The sequence below is a fragment of the Cuculus canorus genome, chromosome 11 (genome assembly GCF_017976375.1).
Source record: "Cuculus canorus isolate bCucCan1 chromosome 11, bCucCan1.pri, whole genome shotgun sequence".
NCBI classification, from domain to species: Eukaryota; Metazoa; Chordata; class Aves; order Cuculiformes; family Cuculidae; genus Cuculus; species Cuculus canorus.
The window spans coordinates 22,069,039-22,091,221 of NC_071411.1; the positions used below are offsets into that span (position 1 = coordinate 22,069,039).

At 45.4% G+C, this 22,183-nt stretch overlaps 1 protein-coding gene across 4 annotated transcripts in view; it reads right to left on the minus strand.

The window, feature by feature from the left end:
* PHF2 (PHD finger protein 2) overlaps nt 1-22,183 on the minus strand; it is a 100,258-nt gene that overhangs the window by 22,627 nt on the left and 55,448 nt on the right. For all 4 annotated transcript variants that reach the window (XM_054076412.1, XM_054076410.1, XM_054076411.1 and 1 more), the window contains exons 3-14: nt 20,167-20,281; nt 16,933-17,093; nt 13,507-13,648; nt 11,033-11,219; nt 10,311-10,473; nt 8,472-8,559; nt 7,417-7,523; nt 5,458-5,549; nt 3,884-3,973; nt 2,231-2,602; nt 1,107-1,226; nt 184-302 (exon numbers count right to left, since the gene is read on the minus strand). In XM_054076412.1, coding sequence (XP_053932387.1) covers nt 184-302; nt 1,107-1,226; nt 2,231-2,602; nt 3,884-3,973; nt 5,458-5,549; nt 7,417-7,523; nt 8,472-8,559; nt 10,311-10,473; nt 11,033-11,219; nt 13,507-13,648; nt 16,933-17,093; nt 20,167-20,281 — 1,756 coding nt within the window. The remainder of the gene's footprint in view (nt 1-183; nt 303-1,106; nt 1,227-2,230; nt 2,603-3,883; nt 3,974-5,457; nt 5,550-7,416; nt 7,524-8,471; nt 8,560-10,310; nt 10,474-11,032; nt 11,220-13,506; nt 13,649-16,932; nt 17,094-20,166; nt 20,282-22,183) is intronic.

The window sequence follows — 22,183 nt, forward strand, 5'->3', positions numbered from 1 at the left end:
CCAGCCTCAAAGCCAGGTCATTGCCGTTACATCCACCTATGGTGAGTTCTAGCAAAATCAAGAACTCTTTGCGTAAGGTATTTAATATATGGACCAAAAAGGCAGATTTTCAACTTCTTGTCTGAAAACATAAATAATGACAAGATTTTTTTATGTAGATATGTATTACGTTTTTTTCCTTACCCAAGCAACTTCTTATTGGAGAAAGAGAATGTAAATTTGTTGTCCTTATTTCCTGACAAAGGGGTCTTTTCCGATTTATGCTCCTCTTCCATTTTGAGAAGTGAATCAGGTTTGCTGTTCTGAAAGGCAAAAGACCCGAAACCAATTAATCCAATTAGTTGAATGAGTCGTTGATATTTCAGGTTCCCAGGTAACCTCGGAGAATCCATCAATCCATTGATCTAATCAATCCATTGATCCATTGATCTAATCATATTAACCGTGACTTTTCTTAACAGAAAAAAATTAGCTGTCTCTAATATTAATGATTCTTGATTCTTAGCAGTTTGCCCACGTGAAAAAACATGTGATTTGTCTTGTTTCGGGGAATTTATTTCTACCTTTGCCGCCAGAAGTTCCCCAAGCAGGCAAAATCCAAACACCTGTTTCAATGTCACCTCATTTTAAATGGTGAAAAAGTGTATTATTCTATGAATGTATTTTACTCATCCTACATCAGCCCTCCAGGAAGGCATTCTTTTGATCCATGTGGCATAATTTAGATTTCACTAACTCGCCTTTTATACTATTATTAGTTCTTGATTTCTCTGGAATTATGTTAAAGTTAGAATCACTAAAGAGATGGGCGCTGAAAAACTTCACTATTAGCAGCGTTCCCACTGCCTTTACTAAGGGTAAGGATGGACAATTCCACATATGCTTTTGAAGAAACCTCTCCTCCATCCCCCACTTCCTTTATCCACGATTACTTGGTTATTTTCCACTCAAAATTCTTAAATTCTTCCTTGAGGAACTGAAAATTGGCTCACAGCCTCTGCTTAGGCAGAGCTACGAACATTTCTCCACCCTTGACTTGTTGCCACGTGGCAGAGCCAGCAGCGGAATTTAACAGGAGACAAGTATTTAACAGGTAATATAATTACCTTATATTTCCATTTGGCTTCTGTTTTGCTTTTATTTTGCTCTCGAACTTCAAATTTCTCCCCCTCATTCTGCTTACCAGCAGTTTCCTTATTGGGAACACTTAAAACATTCTTGGCAGCCTGGGGAAAAAGTCAGCACAGATTCGTAATGAGGATGGAGTGCTGGCACGTTACTGAAACACATTTATTAGCTGCAATATAACATGAGATATTTTTGGAAACTCCTGTTCTGATTCATTTTTTTTTAATCCAAACATGAGATTCCATCAAATATTGCTGCTTCAGAGAAGGCAGAAGGCGAGCTGCATTTCTCCTTGACACCAGCACATCAACATATGAATCTCCCTGCCCACTGCTCCATGGACAGCTTTGCAAAGTGCATAGGAACCACTAGGAAATTCAGAAGGATTTTAGAAAAGATTTACGGATACTTCTTAACAAACAGCGTACGATACGTTACTCTGTCAGTGCCTCAATGAACTCCTGGCCCCTACTGAAGTCAGCAGCAAAATTCACATTGTATTAAAAGACATCAAATTGAAACTTGTCCTACACAGGCAAAAACGGAAGCAAGCTGTTGTTTTATCTTCATTCACTCATTCTAGAGCAAAATCTCATGCAAACAAGATGCTCTAGAAATGAGTTCCTTCATCTTTGGTAACCAATAATCACAACCACAGAATGGTTTGGGTCAGAAGGGACCTCAGAGCCCACCCAGTTCCACCCACCCTGCCATGGGCGGGGACAATAATGGAAATGCACACAAGAGTGCTGATAACACTTGAAATAAGAATGTTACTGGTTCAAGGGGCAAAAAAAAAAAAGGCATTAAAAGTTTCTTTTAGTTTTCATCTCGCCTCAGTCTAGGCAGGGGAGTAGTTTGCCAGACTTGTCTTGAATCAATAAGTTTCTTGGAAACTCCAAATCAAATAAATAACCAAGCAAACAGTCAAATCAAATCAAAAAGTTTAAAAAAAGGCAATAAGCTAGCATTTACAAAACTTTAATCTTCAGTGGAGACAGGGTTTTACACGTGTTGCTCAAATCATATTTTTCATGAGACCTAATGAGTGATTTTTACCCCTATTACAATGAGAGACCAGAGAGGTTAACATCTGACCTACCTTCCCCTTCTTTGGCGTCTCAATCTTCGTCAAAGCCTCCTTTGTGTGTGCCTCCAGCAAGTCGAGATTTGGGATGGCTGGCGGTGGGCTCTCTTTTGCCTTCTTTCCCTTCTTTTTGCCTTCTCCCTTAACTTTAGGTGTTTTGGGAGGCTTAGGGGGTTTGGGTGGCTTGGGAGGTTTGGGAGGTTTGGATGGCTTGAGTTGTTTGGGGGTTTTCACAGTTTTGGGAGTCTTTTTTTTAGGAAGCTTTTCTACTGGTGGGGGCGGAGGCATCACTTGGACAGGTGATGGTGCCTCCTCTTTCTCCACAGGACAGATCTCCTTGGCATTCGTGTTGGCACTCGTGTCTGCTTTGCTGGCTTTCGAAGCGTTCTGTAGTTTGGCACAAAACAGGAAGGCATTCAGACCCATTCAAGGCGCATATTAGATATTCCCCTCCTTTCCTTCCTTAGGGAAAGAAGCCCCAAAGGTTGCCCCTTCCACAAAGGGGGAACTGCATTCACAGGTCAGGCTGGCCAAGGAATGAAGACCCCATCTCATGCAACGGTAACGCAGGGCTCACCACTAATTCCCACACCCAAAGTTGCTCACACACAACTTTAGCCTGGAGAAACTCCAGTGGCTTCTTAAGGACTGCAGCGCTCGCCAGTTTCTCTCATCAGGTGGGGCTGCTAAATGCGCTGCCCGTACAAACAAACGTATAAAATGAATGGCCTTTTGTTCAAAACGCTAACCAGCTCAAGTACAAACCATTTCCATTTAATTCAGATGTGACAAATGTAGCAGAATCATGTTTCGTGCCCTCAGGAAAAATAATCAGCAAAATAGCTGCCCAATTAAAATTAACACTGTCTGACTAATTAAAAAGAAATTATTTTCTGCTTAACTTGCCATTCTGACAAACGGAAAACTTAAATACTACATCAAAGCAGTTAAAAGAACAAGGTGTATTTCAATTTTGAGGTCTTCGGATATAGTTAGAAAACGGATGGAATGTAGCGCAATGTCTTCTTAAAACAACTGAAAGCGCCATGGTCGCCTGGCACTGTCACCCATCTCCACTAAGTGGAAGATGATACCTTCACGAAACCTCCATTTTTGGCAGGTTTTGGGTTGGTTTTGTGTTTTGGGAGGTGTGTATAATTATTATTGCATTTGCTATAGCAAGTCCACCTAGAAGCCAGCCAAGACGAAGGCTTCCAATTGGGACAATGTACACAGAGACAGTCCCAAGTTCAGACAACGTCATAGACCAATGAACATAAGGCAAAAGAGTTACCACACAGGGAGCATGATCACAGGGACGGCAACAGTGTTCCTGGAGTTCTATCATATTTTGGGGTAGGGAGTAGCTAAAGGGAAAGAGAAAAAAAGGATAGAGAGGGGGATGTGGCCAGTCAAGCTAGGAGAAAGTGGAGGAGGAAGGATGTAGGACAGGCAGACATGGCGCAAAGCTGAGGAGAAAGCAAACAGGAGCCCAGCATCTGTGGTGAGCCAGTCACAGGCAAGAGTACTGAGCAGTGTCCCTGCTGCAAAACTCATATGAATTCTTCCAATGAAGAGAGGGGGAAAAAGGATTCCTTTACTTCCAGTACCCATTTTATAGCCTAGATCATAAAAAGATCCACAACACAGCATGAAAAGAGCACAAACCTCACTTAATCTTATTTCTTTGGCAAGATCCTTGATAAGTTGTGCTGGTTTGAAGTTTTCTGGTAGTTCATCTTCGTGCTCTGCTAATGCCTAAAACAGAACAAAGCCAGATTTCTCTTTCCATGCAGAACTTTTTACCAAAACATAAAAACCTCTCATTAAGGACACATCACTATTTTTCCTATGTACTGAAATCATCATTGACTGAAATTACCAGTCCAAATAAGGAAAAAAATCACTTTTTTTCCCTGTTTTGGACACTATAGCAAGTAATTGTTCTGAGACGACAACGACATCAATAGTCTTTTTTGGATATTATTGCTTTTTCACAATTGCTCACACCCTTATATAAGATCCTATAGGAAATTCCTTTTCTGAATCTCTGTAAGGAGAGATTCGTAGGCTGGTGTCTTCAACGCGTGTAACGAGTCACACCTCATCAGCAGAGTGGTCTGGGAGCTCCCTGACAGGACCAACACCATTTGCATTCACTTGCCACGTAACACTCGAAGCTCAACTCTACGTAAACACCAGCAGTCTGACTTGCTTTGACTCACTACTTGTGAGTGGAAGAAGAAATGGGGCAACCTGGAGAAGAGAGCTTCCACACCAGAGAAGAGCTTCCACACTGGAGAAGAGCTTCCGCACCAGGGAAGAGCTTCCACACTGGCCAGTCCTTCTACAGGAAGCCAGGAAGCAATTCTGAGTTCAGGCTCGAGCACTGGGTTTTTGCAGTAGGGAGCAGCCAAATCCCTGACACCATTTACAGCCGGGACAGTCCTCAAACTGCCCTAACTGTACATAACATTATGTATTCGTCATTTCTTAAAATGTCTGAGAATCCCAAAGCTGCTAGTTCATAGAATCGTAGAATCATTAAGGTTATAAAAGACCTTTAAGATCACTGAGTCCTCTTCATGCTTTATGATGGAATGGCCTGTCTCCTGCAGTTAATTCTGCAAAATTGCAGGAGCAACACATGCGAGAATAACACTTCTGAAATGACTGCAGCAGGAAACTGAGGCTGCAAATCCCTTGAAGCCTTCTCTCCAACCACTATGTATTTCCTCAATTAACATGTTGATCTGCAGGAACTGGTCACCTTGTGCACACAAAAATGCACATGTTGTTCTATATATGCAACTTTTGCTTCATTGATTTGACACACGAAGGCCAGGTTGGATGGGGCTTGGAGCCCCTGATCCAGTGGGAAGTGTCCCTGCCCATGGCAGGGGTGGAATTGGATAGGCTTTGAGGTCCCTTCCAACCCAAACCTTTCTGTGATTCTATGATTTTGTGAATATGCTTAGAGTCCTAACAGAACATTCACTTGGTACCCTTTTGGCCATGGGCAGAATTGACTCTTTAAAAACCCCACTGGTGCCTTTTTTAATGCTGATTCCTCATGTGACACTGTGAAATCCCCTCTTTATCCGTCCACTCACTCCCTTCTCTTTGGGATTTTCAAATTAGCTGGTTTACTATGGAGTTATTATTTGTAGTAGCATTTGCTTGCTGTTCCAGTGACGGACAAATGTGAGGAAGAGAACATTAAAGCAGGCTGCTTCTCCTACCTGTTTTTTAGTCCATGACCTGAAAGCACCATTGAGAATTTTTGCTCCTTGAAGTAAATGAGCAGGAGGCTGCTGCCCGGCTTTATGTAGACCTGAGGAGAGGGAAAAAAACCATAATTCAAACACTGTGTTGTGGTCTAAGCTAAAGTAGAATTCATTTTCTGACTTCAGCTAAGTCTAATCTAAGTAACTTCCTTTTCCAAAGGTTCACTGCATGTTTTTCAGACAGGGATCCCGGGGAGGGGGATCCTGTTTTTCTGCAGGGATGCAGAAGGGCCAGAGCTTATGCCTATTCCTAAGGAAACCAAGGCCATCCTGGAACTGGTGAAAAAAAGGCCACACCTGCAGGCAGCAGTGGGCAGGAGAGGTGACCCCAACCTGACCAACAGAGGATTCCACCCCATGTACATCATTAAATTGGGATAAAATTGAGGGATCACAAGGGTCTAGCTCTCTTCTGTGATGGCCGATGCCCAGTGAGGACCTCACCCATCTGTTTTCCCTGATCCCAGATCTGTGCATTCCTGAATCCAGTTCCTGAGCTCAGGTCCCTCCTGGCCACGACCCATTCCCTCTGCTCTGCAGTGTTTATGGTGACATATGGTCATCGAGGTGGAGGGTGGGGATATGATCTCATGTATTTGCATAGATTTTATTACTTTCTATTATTTTCATTTTATTATTATTATTTCATTAAAGATGTAGTTTTAGTTTCAAACCCACAAGTTTTTCTTCTTCTCATTTTCCTTTCCCTGGGTGTGAGGAGAAGGGAATTGGGAGCCCAACTGCTTGGTTTTAGCTGCCGAAATCATCCAGGCCAGGGTTAAATCGTGACACACAGCTAGCGAACGTTGCTTTATATAAAGTCGGTAAATAGAAAAAGTTTAATTGTGCAAACTAACTCTGAAAGCTGGTCATCACAAACGAACCCCTGTTTTAACTGGACAGTAATAAGGAGTATATTTACTGTGTCATAAATCCAACTCAGCCTTCCTACACTGTGCTCCTGTCAGTTATGTCTACACTGGCAATCCTTCCGGCTCCTTTCTTGGTCCCACACTCAAGCTAGCTTCCATGGCCACACACTCTAGGCTGTGGGAATAAAAAGGTACTGTCAGCAGCTCCTTAATTCTGGCTGAAAAAGCAAGTACCAACAGATGGAAACAAAGGTTAGACTGGGCAAAGCATTTCACTTATGCACAAGTACAAGTGTGCCTGAATGCTCCCCCTCACTTCAGTTTTTATTCTGTTGGTCACAAGGGGGCCACTTCCAGGACACACTCAGAGGGATCCCTCGCCTGCCTTCTTAATTAGACATATTTTTCTCTTTATAAAAGGATCTGGTGGTGTCTCTTGACACATTCCAGAATAAGAAAACTAGAGGCAAAGAGCAAAGTGAGATCGAATCTGCCAAGATCACACATGCACGGTGTTTAGATTGGATCTGAAGGACTCTGACAGGGGAGATTTTGAATTTCACAGAAAACTTGGCTAAAATTCTCCGTGCTCCTGCTGGTGACATCTCCGATGTTCCTGTGGCCTCGCGTATATGTGACCTGCCCAGGAATTTCACCTGGGATCGGCAGAGTGATGGGAGAAGAAAGTGCTACTCTACACCTTGGGCTGACAGCGTGTCCAGACTTGACAGGCAACTAAAAACTAAACCAAACGTTGCACCATTCTGTGCCTGTGAGGCAAAATAAATACATTTTATGAAGAAGATGAAATCTTCCCTTAGGCACAGGTAAGAAGGGCTGTTAAGATCCCTCCTTGAGTGAGATGGTGGGACAGTAAGGGCAGAGCTGGACCGGACCAGCGTGTTCTGCTGGTATGTTAGAAGTAATTTTCCCAGAGTGATTTTGGGCCCTCTCCACCTTCTCCATTGACAGATCAGCGGAAACGGAGTAACTATTTCCCCACAGCTGAGCAACTGAGGCAGGCAACGAAATGCAGCTTTACCTTTGAACTTCTCTAGTAGATGCTTTCCCATATACCAACATGCAGTTTCGAAGTTTGGAAACTGGGTCAGACTGACAATTTTCAATCGTCTTTCTACTTCATATGCCCTGCAATACAAAGCCACATGAACTTAGAGCAAAGCAGGTTACAGGTCCATCACACGTGACAAGCGCTGCTCATAAACACCCGCAATTCACCTTGCAGTGCTTCACTTCTTTGTGCTGCAGCCATGTGTTCTGGCATCAGACCAAAGCAAAACATAAAAATAACACTAGTAAGAAACAGTGGGATACAGATGTGAGATAGTTTTATTGAATTATTCATCCAGTATCAGGGAAGAACTACTCGTGTCGTCTTACACTGGGCAGGTGGGGGCTTACTCAGAAAGGGAATGAACCATTCTGAGGTAAAACTCCTGAGTTTTTAACAGTTCTTCCTTCAGGGTTGGGCCACATCAACCCAAGCGCCTCACATACCCTTCCATGAGCTATGTGATGGGTGTGAAGACAGCTTGGAGTAACTCAGCACAGGAGAACATGTTCAAAGGGGACAAAGATGGGTACATTTTCTATTGCCCAACAGGGCTAAATCAACATTACTGCATATGTGGACTAATTATTAGGAGAGAGGATGGCCAATTTATCAATTTATCCAGCCTAAAGAAGAGGAGGCTGAGGGGAGACCTTATCACCGTCTTTAACTGCCTGAAAGGAGGTTGTGGAGAGGTGGGCGTTGGTCTCTTCAGCCAAGTGATAGGTGATAGGACAAGAGGGAATGGCCTCAAGTTGCACTGGGGGAAGTTCAGACTGGACATTAGGAAAAACTTCTTCAGTGAAAGGGTTCTCAAGCACTGGCAGAGGCTGCCCAGGGAGGTGACTGAGTCCCCATCCAGCAGGTATTAAAAAGAGGGCAGATGAAGTGCTCAGGGATAGGGTTCAGTAGTGGACAGGTACGGTGGGACTTGATGACCTCAAATGTCTTTTCCAACCTAGGGATTCTACGGTTCTATCAAAATCTGAGCCTCTCCCTCACTTCAGATCTCAAACACCGATTACCTCATCTGCATTTCAACACTTAGACTGTGTAGAAAATGTCCTGCAAAGGCCAGGCAGTCTACAGGTGTTAGAGTTGCATAAATCCAACCTGCAAGAGAAAGAGAAGAGTCCCAAGGATAAAAACCAGAATGACAGTAACAAAGACTTTCTTCACAATATGATGCTCATACTTAGCAACTTACTTCCTAGGTACCACACAGCTCATCAGCCCGAGGCAGCACCAGAACCAGTTAGATCTTCTCTTTATGCAGGATACAGCCCAGCCCAGGATGGTGCAATACACCCCTGGCTTCCAGTCTCAGGACCACCTCCAGTGGCACAGACAGTGAAAGGGGACACACTGCTCACACTGCTTTCTTGTTACTGTGAAAAGCAGCAGCAGTGACACGTGGCAGCTGCTGTCATATCACCATAAAAATGTGTGACAGCTTCTGACGCTGCCTTCATTCTAGTGTCAGGAACAGCTGTCCTCCAAACTTTTATTGTCATACAAAAATCCATTCAAATTAGTGAATCTCTATAACCTGCTTGGTGTTTATTCTACCATCTGCTTCACATGGTCATGAGAGCAATACCTGCTTTCCACTTTTTACAGTCAGGGTAAAATTCAAGTGTGCAAATGTTCTGTGCATGAATATGCTCACACAGAACAATGGCACTACTGGATGCTGCGCCCGAAACACTAGCACCAGTGTTGTGACTTACTCACACTGCCCAGATGCCTCCAGCTGGACTATGGATGGAGTGGGCAGTGCGTGGTTTAAAGGCACAGAGAGGGAGAGGAAATCTCTGTCCCAAGAGACTACAGTTTCAACAGGGAATGCTGGGAGCAGCAAGACAAACGAGAAAATAATTGTTCCTGGTGAGAGGAAGGTGAAGGACAGGAGCAGGAGTAGAAATGTGTTCAATTAAAACTCTGCACTATCTGCTGACCAACTCCCCACCCTTATGAAAAGCCTCCCAGAAAATGACAAAACCAAAATCCACCATCCCAAATGTGCAATGAAAGCCCAACCGTACCAAGTCACCCATAAAACTTCTCACTACAAGAAGGGCATTCAGGGGCTGGAGCGTGTCCAGAGGAGCGCAACAGAGCTGAGGAACGGTCTGGAGAACAAGTCTTATGAGGAGCAGCTGAAGGAACTGAGGTTGTGTAGCCTGGAGAAAAGGAGGCTGAGGAAAGAACTTATCACTGTCTACAACTGCCTGAAAGGAGGTTGTGGTGAGGTGGGTGTTGGTCTCTTCTCCCAAGTGACCAAGGACAGGATGAGAGGAAATGCCTCAAACTGCGCCAGGGGAAGTTTAGCTTGGACATTAGGAAGCATTCCTTCACCAAAAGGGTTCTCAGTCACTGGAACGGGTTGTCCAGGGAAGTGCTAGAGTCTCCATATCTGGTGTTGTTTAAAAGATGGGTAGATAAGGAGCTCAGGGATTTGGTTTGAGAGTGGACAGGTATGATTGGACTGGATGATCTCAAAGGTCTTTTCCAGCCAAATGACTATGACTCTATGAAAAATTTGTGACACTTAGGTCTTCAGTCTTATGTGAAACCCTAACTGCACACTCTCAAGCGAGTGTCACAGAGAACCAATTACCATGAAAAGGATTTTGTAGGGAGTCATGGTCAGCAAGTAATCCAACATGAGCTCTCTGTTAGATGGCAAAAGAGAGAGAACTCATGAGTTACTACAACCCAGCTAGACCAAGAGCAGAACACTCTACCTCCTCCTTCGTACTTTGTCAGAGAAAGTCATCCCATCACATCCCCCGAGCACTTTGGACCTGCTCTTTAGCAGCTCTAAGACAAGCAGGAAACCTCACCTGCAGCAGCCTGCTCACCTGATGGAATGAAGAGCGTCTGTCCTTGCTTAACTGTGCATTTGTAGCATTTATCTACTTGGTCTGCAAAAAACATCTCACTGTGATTTGCCGCCGATTGCCAGCGTTCGTAAAGAGAAATATTTGCAGGGGCTGGTTTGATGAGATAAAATATCTTTTCTCCCTGAATTAGAAAACACAAAATTAGCAACAAGCAGCCAAAGCAAGCACTGGCACGGACTCATGCACACACATACGTGCACACAAATATTTATCTAAAGAAATACATAGCATTATGTATTTTAATACTTTTGAAATAGAATTTACTTGGCAGCTTCGTACAGAATGGCTGAAATAATTACATCACCAGCTGACCACATCTGCTGCCATTTTTGGGACTGATGTTGCAAAAGGCTTACAGCGCCAGATTCCACTATCCTGCAAGAGCAGGATGTCACACCTTACAGGTTGTAGGCAACATATGCACAGAAGGCATTAAACAAATATTAAAATCCAAATAGAGGGAAGACACAGAGACAACTTCACATTCCAAGTGGCTTCCCTGGTGCTGCTGAGAGTGCACCCACCCCCAGCAGTTAACGCTCTGCATATTTCCTACAGATACAACAGGACTGTGTGGAAAAAAAATCCTCAGACCTAAACTTTTGAGAGGATTTTAGGCTGGTCTTTTCATACAAAATTGAGTTCATTACTAGATACAGCACAAAAACCCACCCCCTCACCTTCAGCACATGGTACCATGCAGAAGCTCCTCCGGAATCTATGTGGAAATCCGTGTAGCTGTCCTTCACGCAGATCAGGCAGTACTTGGTGACTTTTGGCTTAGCCAGAAGAGCATCGTCAGGCCAATAGTTTTCCACCCAGGACAACTTCTTAACTATATCTGGAGGCTCTACAAAACTGGACATCCTTTCAGAGAGAATAGAAAACAAATAGGTAGCTTTTTAGGGAAGAGCACAAGGACCCTGATACGACAAGAGGCAGCGTGGAATCTAACACTGGCCCGGCACGCTGAGGCAGCTCCGTACATGACCATGGAACTGCTGTAGAGGCCAGGAGAACTGCTCACAGGCAGTGGTTTAGGCTTTTCCAGTATGATGACCCAGCAGTGATCCCTTGCCTTCTTGCAGCAGCATTTATGATCATGTAGACGTCCCTGCCTCTTGCCGTGAAGGCTCAAAGTGTAGGTTAACATGCAGGTTATCATCAACAGCACTGTTATCACAGCCACTTTTCCAGCCCCTTCAAAAGGAATGTAAAACGTGCACTCTCTTACAGAAATGCTCTGGCAAACCTTAATAATTCATAAGTTAAGTTTAGCATTAAAAATCCTAATAACAATGACGTTAATACGTAAGGACTAAATAAGTCTTGATGCAGTGTTGAAAATGTTTTGATCTGGACTGACAAAATGACATGGGCAGCTCAGAAGAATGAAAAACTCTGACTCAGGGTGATAATGTGAATATATTTAAAATAAAATATATAAAATATTAATCTATATCATCTTTACAAAGGAATATACTTATTTACACTGAGTACATCCATGAAGATGATTACAGAACTGGAGCACCTTCCGTACAAGGACAGGGTGAGAGAGATGGGCTTGTCCAGCCTGGAGAAGAGAAGGCTCCGGGGAGACCTTAGAGCAGCTTCCAGTGCTGAAAGGGGCCGCAGGAAAGCTGGGGAGGGGCTCTGGATCAGGGAGTGCAGGGACAGGATGGGGGGAAATGGTTATGATATGAAAGAGGAGAGATTGAGATGAAATCTTAGGAAGAAATGTTTTGCTGTGAGGATGGGGAGGCCCTGGCCCAGGTTGCCCAGAGCAGTGGTGGCTGCCCCATCCCTGGAGGTGTTCAAGGCCAGTTTGGATGGGGTTTGGAGCAACCTGATCCAGTGGGAGGTGTCCCTGCCCTCGGCAGGGTTAGGAACGGCATGGGCTTTGAGGTCCCTTCCAATCCAAACCATTCCATGATTCTATGTTTCTATATTGCATATATCTATTTGCATAATTTATATATTACTATAGAACATATACAATAAATCACAGCAAAGACAATGTAGTGGCATGATAAATGGATATTAGAAGTGTTTCCAAGCAGAATGTGCTAATTTTTATGTCCAAAATTTGGACTAATATTTGCAGGGGGTGGAGTTTCACTGTTGGATTCTCTCAGAAACATCATGTCAGTGAGAGTATCTGCACTTCAAATAACGATTAAATGCCCCCATGTGTCATTTACGCTCACTGTCAAGCACTGATAACAATGTCTCCATTTAAAATGGCAGGGGAAGATGGAGCAGCGCATTCAATTAAAGCGTCACTGTCTGTGCAAAGAAATAAAATATTTGCTACTTAATGTCTAAATCAGCAGTCTATGACTGACAGTTCCGGCAGCCCTTCCGAACAAAAGACCTCTTGTCATTCTAGATAATGACACAAAGCTAAAAAAAAAGTCAGCTGAAGATACTGGTAATCTTGGAAGCCCGTAATTACGAGAGATGCTTTCTGCAGGAATGGGTGTGAGCTACCAAAACACTAACGACAGGGGCTAAAGGTAACGGCTTTAAAATAAATGAGCACACAATTATTCATCAGCCTCCTGCTCTAGGGCTACTTGAAGTCTTCTTGCTAAAATGGAACGCTAACCAAAACAGCCATTCTTTATCTTCATCTTGACATTCATCGTCTTCCGGATAGAGTTCGTATATAAAGGAATCTTTTCCTGCTCCGACACTCCCCTTCCAGAAGTACCGGTGACCCAGGATGACCAGAACTGTATAAATGAGCTGCACAGTTCCATGAATCATGAAGTTGTTTGGGTTGGAAGGGACCTCAAAGCCCATCCTGTTCCAACTCTCCTGCTGTGGGTAGGGACACCTCCCATTGGATCGGGTTGCACAAAGCTCCATACAACCTAAATGTTCCATTCTGATAGGTGGACAACGATGCCGACAACACACAGATGTGGATTACCATGGCACAAGCCCATTTAGCCCGCTACGTGCCATTCTCACAGAGCAAACAGCATTTTCATCTCCATGCTCTGCCTGAACTGCCTGCATATGGATGAGCCTCTTTCCAATGGTCAACACACTGGGAAACAGGGGAGAAGGTGGAGGTTGTTCAAACTCCCCCAGCCAAACCCCACCATGCATCCCAGACACGGCGCGGCGCAGCAGGCTGGACTCTTACCTCGTGTCCGAGAACTCCAGGTTGGTGACGTTGAGGACCCTTTTCCTGTTTGTACTGTAGTAGTAATCCACAAATTCCTTGAGCTTCATCTTGCAGTCCTTCTGTTTGGTGACATCAGTGACATCAACGCTCCTCTCTGGCCCTAAAAATTCATTCAATGAAAAAGAGACGATGAAGGGCAGCCTGAATTGCCCCATGTTGTATGCTTTGGGGTGAGCTAACAGTTCAAGAAACATCTCCATCTTTGAATTTTCTCATCGTCTCAGCTTTTGCATCTCCTGGTTGTTCATGCATGCACACACATACAGAGATCTATAAAAGACATGTATATACATCAAATGTATATGCGTAAGCCAGTGCTTTTGCATTCATGCCCCTGACATAATTATTCCTCTATTTTTTTATTGTTATAGGATGTTTTTTTCAATCTATTAATTTCATTTTATTTGCATAGTGAAGATTATATGGAAATACTTACATGTCCACAGTCAGCCCTACCCATACACCGCAGAAGTCTCTGATAGCAGAAACCGTAACCCTGCACAAGACACCTCGTCAAACTGAATTCCCAATATTCTAAGGTCTCTTATGCTCTATTTATCTTTTTTTGCTTACAAAAACTGTACCTGTTGTGGTTTGAGCTAAATCAGAGTCAGTTTTCCGACTCTAACTCAGTCTCGTCTCAGTAACTTCATTTTCAGCACGCTTTTCAGACAGTTCCCCTCTAGTGGTGATCCCACGGGGCACTGGGATGCAGAAAGGCCAGAGCTTACGCTTATTCCTGTGCAAACCAAGGCCATCCTGGAGCTGGTGGAGCCATAAGGGAAAGGGGAGGGAAAGGGTGGACAGGAGAGGTGACCCCAACCTGACCAGCAGAGGATTCCATCCCGTGTACGTCACACTGGGGATAAAACTGAGAGATCATGAAGGCCAAGCCCTCTTCCTAGATGGTCAATGTCCAGTGAGGACCTCATCTGCCTGTTTGCCCCTGATCCAGGATCCGTGCATTCCTGAATCCAGTTCCTCAGCCCAGCTCCCTCCTGGCCGTAGACCCATTCCCTTGTGGTGACGGAGTCATCGGGGTGTGGGGGCATGATCTCATATATTTGTATATATTTTATAACATCATCATCATCATCATCATCATCATCATCATCTTATTAAAGCTGTAGTTTTAGTTTCCAACCCACAAGTCTTTTCCTCTCATTTTCCTTTCCCTGGGGGTGAGGGGAATGGGAGTGCAACTACTTGGTTTTAGCTGCCAAAACCAGCCGGGCTGGGGCTAAACTGTGGCAGCAACCAATGCGGATTTTGGCAGAAAAATTCCTATTTTTAATGAGCTATTTCAGGTGAACCACATTAAAAAAAAAAGGAGTTTTTGTTATTATATCATAAACTCCACCTACTGCAACTCCATCCCCGCTGTACCAAAGCACGGGGAATAAGCTGCTCATACTTGCACATCTTCTCAAACAGCCCTTGTTGGACACAAATTTCCAGCGTCAATGCTAACATTAGTCATTTTGTGGAATTTAACACTGGGCATCATGAGAAAGTGAGAGCTTTCTGGAGTCCCCATTGCTAAGCACACTCTCTTACTCTTTCTGCAAGAAAAGCATCTCTCCAGTCGTTCTTCCCTTCAGTTTTAATTTGCCTCAGTTTTCCTCTCCCAGCATTCCACTCATAGCTTTTTTTCACATTAGGAGAGGAAAAAGTAAATCCATGTGTTTTTTCATGAAAAGCCAGACTGCATTTGGCAGTCTTGGTTGTGGCGATTTGTCTTCTACTACTCACTTTAGATTGTTTCTAAAACACATTCTAGGTCCAAAGCAATAAACTACAAAGAGAAATGCCTGCCTGGGAGATCCCGTCCAGGCGAACTGACCCCAGGGCAGTTAGATCAGCACTCTCAAAGCCAGCACCAGCTCCGGATTAAACAACCTCTTCCCTCTAGTCATTCCCTAACTGTTTTCTTGGAAGGGTGGATTATTTCAGCTGGAGGCTGAGAAAGCCAGCAGGGGCAGAAGGAGCACCCGGGTTGTCCATGAACATCTGCTAAGTGTAGCAGATCACAGAACCATGGAATAGTTTGAGTTGGAATGGACCTCAAAGCCCATCCAGTCCCACCCCCTGCCATGGACAACGACATCTCCCACAGCATCAGGGGCTCCAAGCCCCATCCAACCTGGCCTTGAACACCTCCAGGGATGGGGCAGCCACCACTTCACTTGGCAACCTGGGCCAGGGCCTCCCCACCCTCATCATGAAGAATTTCCTCCTTATGTCTAGTCCAAATCTTCCCCTCTCCAATTTAAAGCCATTCCCCCTCATCCTATCACTATAAGCCTTTGTAAAAGTCCCTCCCCAGCTTTCTTGTAGCCCCTTTCTGGTACTGGAAGGTTGGGCAAAGAGATGGGCAAGGAAAATAGGTTTCCTGTAGAAGCAACGGGATAGAGAGAACAATAAGGAGGCTCTGCAAAGGGATCTGAACAGGCTGGACTGCTGGGCCGAGACCAATGGCATGAGGTTTAACAAGGCCAAATGCCGGGTCCTGCACTTGGGGCACAACAACCCTATGCAGTGCTACAGACTGGGGGAAGAGTGGCTGGAGAGCTGCACGGAAGAGAAGGACCTGGGGGTGCTGGTTGACAGCCGACTGAACATGAGCCAGCAGTGTGCCCAGGTGGCCAAGAAGGCCAATGGCATCTTGGCTTGTATCAGAAACAATGTGACCAGCAGGTCCAGGGAAGTTACTCTTCCCCTGGACTCAGCACTGGTGAGACCGCACCTCGAATCCCGTGTTCAGTTCTGGCCCCTCAGGACAAGAAGGATGTTGAGGCTCTGGACTGTGTCCAGAGAAGAGCAACGAAGCTGGTGAGGGGCTGGAGAACAAGTCTTATGAGGAGCGGCTGAGAGAGCTGGGGTTGTTTAGCCTGGAGAAGAGGAGGCTGAGGGGAGACCTCATTGCTCTCTACAACTACCTGAAAGAAGGTTGTGGAGAGGAGGGAGCTGGGCTCTTCTCCCAAGTGACAGGGGACAGGACAAGGGGGAATGGCCTCAAGCTCCGTCAGGGGAGGTTCAGGCTGGACATCAGAAAAAAATTTTCCACAGAAAGGGTCATCGGGCACTGTCAGAGGCTGCCCAGGGAGGTGTGGAGTCACCATCCCTGGAGGTGTTTAAAAGACGGGTGGAGGAGATGCTCAGGGACATGGTTTAGTGGTTGACAGGAATGGTTGGACTCGATGATCCTGGAGGTCTTTTCTAACCTAGTGATCCTGTGATTATGTGACAAAATCAAGGGTCTTGAATTCTCCTTTATTGGTAGATCACAGATTTTACACTTTTAAAAACAGATACTAAAAATATATGTTTAAAAATCAGCTGAGCTCCAAAACATAAACCATCACCTGCTTGTAAGATACCCACCGACATAGTTTTCAACATCGCTGACATAGAATGTGGGTGCAGGTACGGACAAACCCAGGCCATCCTTCTTTGGGACAAGGATGGGCTCTCCAAAGCCGTTTTCTTCCAAATACTCTGACGTTAGTTGGCTGCCCGGCACTTTCACGACTATATCTTCAGCACTGAAAAAGTAAACACAGATTCCGTGGTGAGGCGCTTTCACACAGAGTTCAGCATCTTCTGCATTTCACTACAGAAAAGAAAAAATTATGAATAAGCAATTATATGCAAATTAGGTCTATAAGACAAAACCCAAAGAGACATTTCTTGCAAAGCACGCAGGGCACGCTAAAATCATCCAGAATAAATTCACTCGAGCAAAGGATGCACAAGAAAGACATGGATCTGTTGGAGCGAGTCCAGAAGAGGCCAAGAAGATGATCTGAGGGCTGGAGCACCTCCCATCCGAGGACAGGCTGAGAGTGTTGGGATTGTTCAGCCTGGAGAAGAGAAGGCTCCAAGGATACCTTAAAGCAGCTTCCAGTATGGAAAGGGGCTCCAGGAAAGCTAGGGAGGGGCTCTGGATCAGGGAGTGCAGGGACAGGGTGAAGGGGACGGTTTTCAGCTGGAAGATGGGAGATTGAGATGAGATCTTAGGAAGAAATGTTTTGCTGTGAGGGTGGGGAGGCCCTGGCCCAGGTTGCCCAGAGCAGTGGTGGCTGCCCCATCCCCGGAGCAACCCAACCTGGTTCAAGGCCAGGCTGGATGGGGCTTGGAGCCCCTGATCCAGTGGGAGGTGTCCCTGCCCACGGCAGGGGGTTGGACTGGATGGGCTTTGAGGTCCCTTCCAACTCAAACCATTCCACAACCCTATGATTATATGAGCTTCATGCAGTAGCTACTGGTAACTCCTGAAATAAGAGCTTAAGGTGAGAGACCAATCTCCTCAGCTGTAGGGATCTGTCAAGTTACCAGTGATAAAGATCAAAGAGATCAGTGTTAAATATCCCACTTCCAAGTGTGGAAGCAAGATTCCAGATGGCGCATAATCTCAAATATTGTCCAGGAAATACTTTGCAAATCATCTTGAAGTATTCAAATAAATTGTTTGGGAAATGTTCTGTAAACCACTTTTAAGTCACTGTGAGGGTGTCAAAGGACTCAGGGAAGGGCACCTTCCTCAGATGACAGCTCTCTGCACCAACAACTCTCAAGGGAAATTCAAGGATGATTTTCAGCCTCGCAGATAGGGATTGGGGGGTTCTGGTCGAGGGTGAGTTGAACATGAGCCAGCAGTGCCCTGGCAGCCAAGATATCCAATCTAAACCTGTCCTGGTGCAACTTGAGGTCATTTTCTCCCATCCCACCAGTTGTTACCTGGGAGAAGAACCCAGCACCCACATCGCCACAAACTACTTTTTGGGAGTTTCAGAGAGTGATGAGGTCTCCCCTCAGCCTCCTCTTCTCCAGGCTGAACAGCCCCAGGGCCCTCAGCTGCTCCCAGAACCCCTGGGCTCCAGACCCTTCTCCAGCTCCGTTCCCTTCTCTGGACACGCTCCAGCTCCTTAATGTCTTTCTTGTAGTGAGGTGCCCAAACTGAACTCAGAATTCGAGGTGCAGCCTCACCAGTGCTGAGTGCAGGGGCACAATCAGTTCCTTGCTCCTGCAGGAAACATGAAACATTTATTTCCTGCAGGTGACGCACTGGCAGACGCTGCCCAGGCAGGTCGTGGAGCCCCCATCCCTAGAAGTGTTTAGTAGACAGGCAGACAAGGTGCTCGGGGATTTGGTTTAGTAGTGGACAGATACGGTTGGACTCAATGATCTCAAAAGGTCTTTCCCAACCAAACAATTCTGTGATTCTATTTCAGATTGACTCAGAAATATGAGTGCAATCTCTGCCAAGCAATTAAAATATGGGGTCCTGAGAAACACATCTGTACATGTTGCAAACACTTTTCAGCCTTTTCCTTAATCAACCTAAGACCAGGTCCTGAAATTAAATGTGAAATTAAATTCTCCAAATAATGGAAGAAGTTTTGTGTTTACAAAGTCTGCTTCAACAGTTTCCAAAGATTCCTCTAAAATAATTTGTCACTTACAAAATCACAGAGTTATGGAATGGTTTGGGTCAGAAGGGACCTCAAAGCTCATCCAGTTCCAACTCCTGCCATGAGCAGGGACATCTCCTACGGGATCAGGATGCTCGAAGCTTCATCCAGTTCTTATAATTAAGGATTTATTTGGCTAATGCCTGCTTTAAAAACCAGAAGCAAATCACCACTCTTACAAATGGCTGTGAAGTAGCCTAATAAAGTGTGGAACGTGTCACCTAACAATTAGTACTATTCATTACCCCAAACAAGAGAGTCTTTGTCACTGCAGCAACTGAGGATGTCGTTGTTCTTCGTTTCAAGATGGAGACTTCAGCAAAATCACCAGTGTTTCTGAGAACTGAATAATTCTATGCAATAAATTGGTTAGTTTCTCACGCAGGCAAATGTTGTAGGGGCCAAACACATTCTTGTTCTGTCTTCACAAAGCCTAGCTTCTAGGGAAATCCAGAAGAATTGGGCTCAATCAAGAGGAGATTTTAATATGACTGTACAAATATTAAAGGAAGAGCCTGGGCCCTCTGCAATCAGTTGGAGCAACTCCAGAGGAGGCTGAAAAGATGATCCAAGGGCTGGAGCACCTCCCATCCAAGGACAGGTTGAGAGAGTTGGGGTTGTTCAGCCTGGAGACAAGAAGGCTTCAGGGAGACCTTAGAGCAGCTTCCAGTACTGAGAGGGGCTCCAGGAAAGCTGGGGAGGGGCTCTGGATCAGGGAGTGCAGGGAGAGGACAAGGAGGGGGAATGGGTTTTGGCCAGAAAGAGGGGAGATTGAGATGAGATCTGAGGAAAAAACATTTTGCTGTGAGGGTGGGGAGGCCTGGAACAGTTTGCCCAGAGCAGTGGTGGCTGCCCCATCCCTGGAGGTGTTCCAGGCCAGGTTGGATGAGGCTTGGAGCCCCTGATCCAGTGGGAGATGTCCACTGGCAGGAAGCAGTGGGGGTGGAACTAGGTGGGCTTTGAGGTCCCTTTCAACTCAAATCATTCTGTGCTTCCATGATTCTATGCTAATACAGCCCTCATTTAAACTCCACCGCTGTGTCCTGTACCAAGTGTTCAGCAGGAGCATGGTCCCCTTCACAGGAACTCAGTAAACGTGCTTTACCTTAGCAGCCCCAATCGTGCATGCCGCTGAACAACCTACCTTGGGAAAGTACGACTTCGAAGCTCCTTTATAAAGACTTGGCTCCCATTCTGTACAGGTTTGACCTCTGTCGCCTGCCCAGTGTCGTGCTTATGCCAATTTCTTTTCTTTTTCACTGGAAGAGAATGAGTTGGACAGTACCGCATGTTAAGTGGAGGGTAATTATTCAGACATTGGACCGAAGGACAAATCTTCCTTTCATTTCTTCCATGAGCAGAGAGATGGAACCCCCACTATGCTGCACTGCAAATTTTAATATCGCTCTCAATTCACTATTAGACAATTATCCTGTAGCCTGAAGATCTATTACACGCTGAACAGTGTTCGTTTTGTAACATAAGGGCAACCAGACGGATAATTACCGCGCAGCACAGCTACCACAGGCTTTATGCAAACACAGGTTCTGGACGTTCTGTACTTGCTAGACTACACACTTCATCCTTATCATAAAAACTCTTGGAAAGCCACTTTTCTGCCTTCTCAGTGCACGGTTTGGACCATTGTGAATATATTTGCCATTAATTACCTGGGTCTAAATGTCTGTCCAGCAGTGGCAGATCTGACGGGTTTTGAATTCCAACCTGCACACAGCAGGCACAGAAAGGGGAAAAGAAAAGGGGGGGGACGGGGGACGGAAAAGATGCAAAGGCACCACAAATGCAATTTGTAGAACTCCTCTTATTCCCAGGTTTGGAAAGGCAAGCCTGAAGGTGAGAACAGCGGCCCGAGGGCCTCTTGGCCATGCTGCCCACGAGGGAGACACATGAGGGCAAGTTCATCACGGGAAAAGGGTCAGCTGAAATGAGCACAAGTCAGTCAGTCAAACATTCGCGTTCTGCCTTGCCTATCCGACAGCCAGAGCATGCAGAGCAAGAAAAACTGGCTGCACTTTTTCTCTTAGTCAGCACTCTCCCTCAGCTGTTCAGACTTCCACAGTCTGTCCAGATAAATTCATTTGGGGAGTAAACTGATTTTGTCCCAAGTGCATATTCCTACCATTTCAAGCCTCCATTAGTAGAATTTTCGTATGTCACGACTTTCTTCTATTTCTCACCCTTGTTTTAACTCATGAAACTCAGTATTTTACCCCAAAACCAAGAGCTCGAGCTTTCCTTACTGTTCCAACCAGCTAAGGGAGGAACCAGCCTCGTCAGTGACCACGTGTGGACAGCACTCTCTCCTCACTCTTTGCACACGCACACACACACAGGCCCACACAGTCCTTCATTAGGAAGGGAATCGGGAGGCCACAGCTATAAGCCGTGAGGTTCAGAAAAAGCAAACTGCTTTCCCAACCACAACCCTGGAATAACTCAAGTAACGACATCTCCCAACGAATCCATCCCAGGTTTTGCACAAAGCATGGTGGGTTTATTAGTTCCATGCAGCTCTCCAGCCTAGCTGGATATATTCATTAAAGCTGCTAGTTCTTTATCTTAATGACTCTCAGGCTTAGTGTATTATTCAATGCTCCTGGTAACAAAGGAAACAAGCCCTACATGAATGCCAAACCTTCCTCCTCTCCTTCCCTTTCCAACTGCTGCCTCCTCCCCCTCTCAGCATATCCAAACCAACACTGGGATGCTTCGCCTAAGTCCCAGGGACACAGGTGCCACTTGCCACAGTGAAAATTAAAGAGCTTATCATATTAGCATGATCTTTTATTACACTTCAGAGAGCACGGAGCGCCGAGAAATAAAAGTGGTATGTTAGTGCTGAATTAAGAAATTCACTGCAACTCTTCAGGAAGCCCCGGGGAGTTACTTCCCTCAGCACCAAGCACCAGCAGGCAGTCTCCTCTCACAACCACCTCTCCCATCCTCCTCTCCGATCCAACTTTCATGATCACCTTTCCCATCCACATTTCCCATCTTCCTCTCCCATTCAACTCTCCATCCACCTCTCCCATTTACCTCTCACAACCACCTCTCACATCCACCTTTCCCATCCAACTCTCCCAGCCACCCCTGAGGCAGAGCCAACAGCAGTACCTCTGACGCTGGAACACTCCCCAGGA